At 39.8% G+C, this 8670-nt stretch overlaps 1 protein-coding gene and 1 non-coding gene across 4 annotated transcripts; both read right to left on the reverse strand.

Moving 5' to 3' along the window:
• Positions 1 to 270: 270 nt before the first annotated feature.
• LOC124291891 lies at positions 271 to 8190 on the reverse strand. 3 transcript variants are annotated; one of them, XM_046728955.1, is made up of 5 exons: positions 8083 to 8190; positions 3094 to 4283; positions 2107 to 2184; positions 1803 to 1862; positions 271 to 1339 (listed from the first exon to the last, which is right to left on the reverse strand). In XM_046728955.1, the coding sequence occupies exons 2-5, from the start codon at positions 4013 to 4015 to the stop codon at positions 684 to 686; spliced, it is 1716 nt and encodes a 571-aa protein (XP_046584911.1). In that variant the 5' UTR covers positions 4016 to 4283; positions 8083 to 8190; the 3' UTR covers positions 271 to 683. The 3 variants fall into 3 exon arrangements, with proteins under 3 accessions (XP_046584911.1, XP_046584913.1, XP_046584914.1); XM_046728957.1 differs by lacking the exon at positions 8083 to 8190 and adding an exon at positions 5501 to 5621; XM_046728958.1 differs by lacking the exon at positions 8083 to 8190 and adding an exon at positions 5690 to 5801 and having other exon boundaries at positions 272 to 1339; positions 2128 to 2184.
• On the reverse strand, positions 7728 to 7799 carry Trnaa-ugc. The gene has a single exon. It is a non-coding gene; the product is annotated as a tRNA-Ala (tRNA).
• Positions 8191 to 8670: the final 480 nt, after the last annotated feature.

An 8670-nucleotide genomic window follows, 5' to 3' on the forward strand; every position in this document is an offset into this window, starting at 1 on the left:
CAAACACCTGCGTCACTGGTTTTAATTGATCCATTCATGTAATTTTCACTAATATGTTGACTTTTACAGCGCATGGAATCTGACAATCGGGAGTGGTTATTCACTGGCGTCAGCGTTTTATATCATGTGTATTTGATCAGTTGAGTGATTGTTTGTTTGTTGTTAGACGCCGCACTCAGCAATATTCCAGATATATGGCGGTGGTCTGTAAATAATCGAGTCTGGACCAGACAATCCAGTGATCAACAGCATGAGCATCGATCTGCGCAATTGGGAACCGATGACATGTGTCAACCAAGTCAGCGAGCCTGACCACCCGATCCCGTTAGTCGCCTCTTACGACAAGCATGGGTTACTGAAGATCAATTCTACCCCGGATCTTCTGGGGTTGAATTTGATCAGATTTGTTATGCTGTGTGCATATGTAAGCATTTCTCCGCTTGACTTTTCGCGGAATACACTACATCCGGAAATGAAAAAATGTTGTGTAGAAGAACGGTGTGCACAATAGTTCAGTCTGGACAAGGCACAGTTGTTTAATGTTATTTGGCAAAAACCAAGCCGTTAATGCGCCATAATCCAGGTCACCAGTTGATGAAGTTAAGATGCCTCCAACTTCAAGCATCAAGGAACTTGGGACCAAGGTCATTACTGCTGAGATGTGTTTCGTGGTGGTGAATTTCTCATCTGAAACATGACTGTAAAAGATCCAGTTTGACCCTGTTGAGCTGTATCTGTCCTCCGGATATGCACTGCAATTCCGCTTTGCACATACCTGGTTTGAACACTGCAAATGTTGGCCAAAACGGTTTGCTAAAGTTGACATGTTCGAATGTATGGAGAACAGTAGTTCTGTTTAAGTCAAAGAGGATGCATTTTCTGTCTTTGGGATTTGTCATTATTCCATACTGTAGCACTTTCCTTTCCCCTTTAGCATTAGCAACCGGTTTATGGAGACATAATGCAGCATTGCGATTTCTTCTGACAATGAGACAGAGACTATTATGAGCCGTGCAGTGTCTAAGATACAGAACCATGGAATCAGGCTGACGTGAAAGAGTGTTAGTAACATCAATTGAACTTTCAACACCGACTCCAACTTCAAAGAGAGCGTTCAATCTCTCGAATTCTTTTAGTATTTCGATATCTGCATTCACTTCCCAGTATTGTATGTCAGACGTAGACACTGGTTGGAGGGCTGAAGTTCCGGAAAAGTTCTTCAATCTCCTGCTGCTCTCAGGTGGTTGGGTCGTTTGGAGTTTACGACTTAGTTTCATGTCACTGGTAAATTCCACTTTCCCTGTGTTGGCTCTGTGGACATCAAATCCCACTTCCAGAACTGAAATAAAACAATGAATAAAATCATACAAATGATAATAATGGAATATCCACTTCACTATTTTCAACAAACATCTTGGAGTCTGTTTGTATTTAGGACTGTGGGGTAGCCTCGTGGTTAAAGCCTTCGCTCATCACGCCGAAGACCCGGGTTCGATTCCCCACATGGGTACAATGTGTGAAGCCCATTTCTGGTGTCCCCTGCCGTGATATTGCTGGAGTATTGCTAAAAGCGGCGTAAAACCTCACTCACTCGCTCACTCTGTAGGAGCGGTGGGGTAGCCTAGTGGTAGAAACATTTTCTCGTCATGCCGAAGACCTGGTTTCGATACCCCACATGAGTACACAGTGTGAAGCCCATTCCCGGTGTCCCTCGCCGTGACATTTTTGGAATATTGCTTAAGGCGGAGTAAATACATACTTGCACTGCATTTTTATCAACAATAAATTGAAGAAAGTCTTACATTTTACAGTAAAGGACTCCCTCACTCCAGTAAAGACAGCACTTGTCACACTTGGTGAATCTGTTCAAAAAAAGAAATAGGAATGGGTAATGATGCAACTACTGTCTCTTCAATTTTTTCGTTGTCAATGTCGATTCAAATTGCTAAAATCAAACCAAATATCATTACAACGTTCAGGTGTGAAGCCCATTTGTGACGCCGAGATATTGCTGGAATATTGCTAAAAGCGGTGTAAAACCTTACTCACTCACTCATTGCAACATTCAGGATATTACACTGAATGATACATTAGAAAAATATTTACACAGTAATTTGTGAACCTCACATGTGATGGTTATGTTTCCCGCTGCTTCACAGTCTTCAGCTGCTTCACGTGATGTATCTGTAAATAATGTGTACAATGCAGGAGGTGAGGTGAGGTGAAATTGGGTTTAACGTCGTGCTTGAGAATATTTCGCTCATATGACAACGTGCATGCGTGTGTATGTGTATGTGCGGCTGCTTGTACTAGCCCAGACGTAAGCTGGTTTTATAGTGCCAGCTCACTGAGATACCATGCGACAGTGAAGCATGAATACCCCACTCAGAGACATTATACTGACTCCGAGCCGACCAGTCCTTGTTGTACCCATTAATGCCGAGCGCCAGGCAGAGACCAACAAGTACCATATTTTAACGTCTTTTGGTATGACGCGGTCGGGGATCGAACCCGCGACCTTCCACTCTCCGTGCGGACGCTCTAACCACTACACCACGGAGGCGTTCGTACAATGCAGGAATATTGATGTATATACATAAACTCTTAATATTACGTCGTCACACTCTTGTTATTCAACGGTAGTGTACTGTATTTCGAAACAGTAAATAACATCTTAAGTCATGTACATATATCACCACCCGTGAAGTTCCGGGTTAGAATTGGTCTTTAGCAACCCATGCTTGCAGAAAGAAGCAAATAAGGGGATCAGGTGGTCAGGAACGCTGACTTGGTTGATGTATGTCATAGTATCCCACTTGCGTAGATCGATGCTCTGCTGCCAGTCATCAACCTGCCTGGTACAGATTCGATTATTTACAGACTGCCGTCATATAGCTTGAATATTGTTGTCTGCGGCGTTTAACAACACCAAAAACTCATACCAAACAAAATATTGTTGTTCATGCTATAAGTTTCCTGACAATGATCACAGTGATTCTACCAACTGTGACGATATAAACACTAGTTTTAGGACAAAGAAATACCTTGAATGTTTAGAAAGTACTTATGGTTGAAATTGGTTGCTATACATACTATCTCCAACTTGTCCAGATGGCATTTCTCTGTAAGTTGTACAGAACGTTCCGTGTGAGGATATGGCTCGCCTAATTTCCTGATGGTCAGGCGCTGAAAATTTGATTGATGATACTTCGTTTCGGACAAGCGGCAGTTCAGTCGAAGCGAGAAGTGAAGTTCTGTTGACGATAAATCGTTTCAAACTGAATAGATCACTCGGCGCCGTCACGCCCAAAAGTCCCTTGCTTATGTGTAATGCCGTCTCATTTCTTTCCTTGTGGGTTTTCAAAGTCTTGAGAATCTCGATGTTCGTGTTTTTAACGTTTTGTAAACACTGGTCAAGCTGGAATTTCACTTCTTGTTCCCTTTGTCCAAGAACCGTCTTCATCTCAGCAAATGAATGCTGCACCACGTCTGTCAAGGTCATTTTCGTCTCATCTAATGCTTGGTCGATTTCCTGTACTCTCTGCTGCAGTTGATCAATTTCGTCTATTTTCCCCGTGAGTACTCCAACACTTCGACCCGTGTCTTCTTTAATCTCATTTATTCCTGCCTCAAGATCACACACGTTGCAGTGCTTGTGTTCGTTTTGCGAACATTTGTAGCAAATAAGAATATTACAGTCTTTATCGTAGTGCTCAAGTGGATGTCCTTTGTGCAGACTACAGCTACCAGCTGTTTGACATTTACTTTCAGACTCAGCCAGATCTTGAACGGAAGTGACGTCATGATTTCTGGTTGCTTTCATGTCCTCGTGGGACACCTGACAGTGCTCACACAGATAGGCATCGCATTCCTGACACCAAGAAAGTGCTTGGTTACCATCGTTTCTGTTTGTACAAAGCAGCACAGAAGCATTTTCCATGGCAGTGATGATGAAAAGCTTCCGGGTTGTCACATGATCCTTTTGGAAACAGATTTCAGTTTCCCTTCTTATCATTTGGCAATTAGCACAAGAAAAACAGGGATCTGGATTGGATAGACAAGTATGGCAACATACTGGAAAGTTATTGTCGGTTTTCGTGAAACATTCTTGGCACACTTTGCAGGAAACAATATATTCATGACCTGGATTCAAACAGTTCTCACAAACGGAGTGTAAACATGGAAGAAGGTAAGGTTCAGGGACCCCGATACTTGAAAGATCGTAAACATTGTGAACATTGTAGCAGATCCATCTCAGAAGCCATCATAATGGTGTCATCAGTCTGAAAACGACAGGGCACCAAGAAATTAGTTATCAAAACTAACTGTAAATTGACTGAGAGAGTAAGATGTTTAGCACCGTTAGCATCAATATCAAACCTGTCTCACAGACTCACATGTGATCGGCGTTCATCTGACAATACATGTTCCTAAATAATCTTCATCCCTCCCGCTAAAATACCAAGAGTCAAGGGCAGCGGATCATCCTGTTTTGGGCCAAACATGTTCTACAACAGTACACTGTATTCATTCCAATTTAATTAGATATATAAACTTAAAGGTATCAGACCCTTCGCACAACCCCACCAATCCCAGTCTGGATCTTCCAGTCCACTTCGCTCTTAAATACGCAAAAAGACCGTCTACGTTATATGTTGTTAAGTACTATTGATTATGTATTTTTATATTGTTATTGTAATGAAGCCTGGTTTGCGTTTATCCCCATTTGTTTTATTTTTTAGTGTTTCATTAAACTAACCCTGTTCAATCAAGGGACATAACCCGAAGGTAACAAAACGAAAGTAGGTTTCCGTGAATCAACGTGTCAAGAACCGGAAATGAAAGTAGCTATGCAAAAAGGAAAACAATACAACTTCATTTCGTAAAAATATTTTTAACAACAGCTTCTAGTAGTACAGCCCGAAACACGACTATCAAATTAGCCGATTGTAAATCAAATGCGTATCTCTGGCTAACAGCTGAAAGTATTTCTAAGGGAATGTTCATAATTTATGACTAGGTGGGGGTGATGATGATTTTTTATGGAGAAGCATGAACAATGTGACTGACACCCCTAAAATTTATGTACAAAGTAAGTGCCCCCCCCCCCTCCTACGTTTCATGTACAAAATCAATAATAATAAAGACACACACACCAGTATGTTTTAGCATAATTTTTTAAACATTTATATGTACAAAATTGCTCTCTCTCCCTCTCTCTCTCTCACACACACACACATGCTCACGCACACACACACACCCTCCCACCCTCCCGTACAGGTATATAAAATTGATAACACCTACCTCCCCAGAACAAATGGGGACAAACACCCACACACCCCCACACACATACACACACATAAAATCATCATCACCCGCCTTGCTTTAAATTATGAACGGTCTCTGAAGGTGGATCAAACCGCTGTACACCCCTATTCGTATGTATTTGTGTCCGTTTGAATTAGAACGTCTAACGTATCAGCTTCATTCGTGATAGAACCTTATGTAATAATCCGGTGCGCCTTTCAATACTGGATTTCCCGTTCACCCACTCAACCGCTTATCATTCCACGCCCCTCCATGTCACAAACGTTTTTCTTAGCAGCGATGACGGACTGTTTGGTTCTCTTTCTGTCCCGTGTTTAATTTAAGTTAACATAATTTAACAATTGTATATGTTTATGCTCACCAGGTTGTCACAGCGATGTCGGCCGCTGTGCATTCACGGTCCACCTACATGTGACCTAGTTGCGCAACTGTGAAGGTGAAGGCCATAGTTGAAAGATCATTGCTAGCTACGTCATGTGTTTATCTAGTGGCCACCACGCTAAGTAGACTGAAATATGCTCATGGAAACGAATCAGGGAACACATGAAAGTACAAGTGTTCCTTTATTTATTTCCAGAATTTCAGCCACAGTGCAATACATACCTTTGTGAAGAAACCTGGAAAGAATAAACGAACACTTGTTCCCTTATATTGTTATTCGTTTCCATGAGTATATTATGCTGGTTGTTGAATTGATAAAATCTGATATTTTAAAGTCGTTTATGCATATAATATAACTTAGCCTTAGACAATTTAACTTAAGCTTAGTCAAAGGAATTCTCATTTTTAACCCTCCAAACAAATAAATCTTTAAGACTTTCCATTATACTTATTTTCATCATCAGATAGAAATACATTATTGCTTGAAATGTCACACCATTGCCCCTCATTGACTCTACTAGTACAATGTGTAACGGGGAAACAGTGTTGCACAACGTATAACGCTGCCTATAGCTAATTACAAATACTAGTAACACTGCCCCAGCGGTGCTCTCGAAATGCGTCCGCAAATCCCGGTACACAACCAACAAATATTGTTTTGTTATCGTTGCTGTTTTACGCCACGCTCAGCAATTTTCCAGCAATATATTATCGAGTTTGAACCAGACCATTAAACTTTAATGTAAATGCAACTGCATATTTTACGTGTTTCCTTTGGAGTTTAATATTCAGTATTCTGATTTCATATTAACATGTTCATGAATAGCAGGTTAACTTAGAGGCCCAGATAAGCTGCGTATCCGGGTAAAATACGCCTGGAAAATTCCCATTTACGCATTGAAAAATAATTGTTGCATACCAATTACGCATTAAAGTGTTAGATACGCAAAAAGTTTAAAACAAATGCGTATATATTTATAAAAATCGCTTGCGTAATGAAAATGACATCGATTGCTATCAAGTTGTACTGTTAGTATAGGGCAAGTGTTGTACTGTCAGTATAGGATGAGTGATTCCATTATATTTAAGTTGGTTTTGATTAGGTATGACATAAGGCAGAAGATACCTGCTTAGTAAACTTACTCAATGACAATACTTAGGTCAGTAAAATGACTGAAATACGCACATATTTGAAAGCAGTGGGTAACGGGAATTGAAATACCCACTCAACATTCATAATACCCACTCCAAAATAATACAGTGGGTACAGTACCCACATGAGCTAAATCTTATCTGGAGCTCTGTTTAATATACTACTTTAACAAAATGGACAGTATTTTATTAATATATCAGCATACATATTGTGTGCGTAATTGTTATGAGGAAAACGTCAAATATTAGATGCGGCCATAATTGTCTCTGTACAGATATATAGCACTATTAAAAGTTGTCAAATTCCTGGCTTGTCTTTGGAATTCAGCACAATACATTATCACGTACTTTCACGCTCCACTGGCAGCCTCCATGTGACGATGTCACATCACACAGTCCATTCAATATGTGTTGTCTGTTTTAAATTGTCAACTGATTTTATAGTATTTGTGAACGCCAAACTATTTGTTATTTGTATGTTTGGGATTTGAGAGCGCACCACTATTGTCCCTTTCTCTGCACTCCTCCCTAGTAACAAATAGTGAACTGTGTCAATTTTTTAATGATAGTTTGTTAAACAACTTTTTTAATTTTAGAACATAAATTCTGCAAACAAATCACAGAGTTGGTCTGATGTTTTGATTATGATCAGCGTTTCATTGAGTATTTTAGATTGCAATTCATCGGTCCGATTTTGAGCCAAACGGACTATATTATACTGTAACATGTATTTCTGGTGCATATTTTCTTTAACACATTATGAAATACAACAACAGTTTATTGTCTTTATGTAACCTGAACCAAGCAGTCGTTTTGAAAATATAAAACAAATATATAAGGGAGCAAAAAAAAAAAAAAAATTACATTGGAGATGCCGGGGATCGAACCCGGGGCCTTTCACATGCAAAGCGAACGCTCTACCACTGAGCTACATCCCCAACTCCACTTATACTGTGACATTATTTTGTATATACCCTATGTACTAATTTGCACAGTCTTCCCCCCTGGCTAATATTTTTAATAAACATGCTATTCATACGTTTAAATCGACACCAAAGTATGGGTTGTCCAGATTTAGGTCGTCTGTAACTCGTGTTTGACCTGGAACTACCCCGTCTCATTGTATTGAATCAATAACATTGGATACATATATGTACATGGATATACAAAGTTTCATATTTGTCTTACAAAAGATGAATGCATCATCTTCATATCACTCACCCATGTCATAGTATTTGTAAACAGCCCTTCAATTCAGTGTCTTGATTCAAGCATCCAATTACGGCGGTGTACACAGTAGCGAAGCGAGAAGGCGATGTTCAGCGATGTAACATACATTACAAGGGAGGTAACTCTTCTTACAGTTCCTGTTTTCTCGTCCATTCAATCTTGCGAGCATGGGGCACCAGTTCGATCTTAGGCTTCGCTGTCACTTTTAATTAGGTGGAGAAAGCAAAATAATATTTGACCATTGTATTATCAAAGACATTGTATTTGTAAACAGCCCTTCAGTTTAGTGTCTTCGTGTTCTCGTTGTAGAGAAAATTCCTTTCTATAATTTCATTGCCAATAAGACAAAAATATACAAGTTTGTGTCCAATAATTTATGTGACTTTCTGCTAAAAAATTGAAAATGGCACATAATTCAGGGGTTGATTTGTATCTGAAAGCAGATAGTTGATCGTAAGTGCGATTTTGTGATCAATAATTCAAAATGACAAAACAAACAGATGTGGTTTTGTGCCTCTGTTTTTTAGCAATAGCCACTCCAGTTCATGACAAGTCGCATCCAGAAATAAGCTACACGCA

This window comes from Haliotis rubra, unplaced genomic scaffold, assembly GCF_003918875.1.
Source record: "Haliotis rubra isolate DU_JTF1 unplaced genomic scaffold, ASM391887v1 Scf500, whole genome shotgun sequence".
Taxonomy (NCBI): Eukaryota; Metazoa; Mollusca; class Gastropoda; order Lepetellida; family Haliotidae; genus Haliotis; species Haliotis rubra.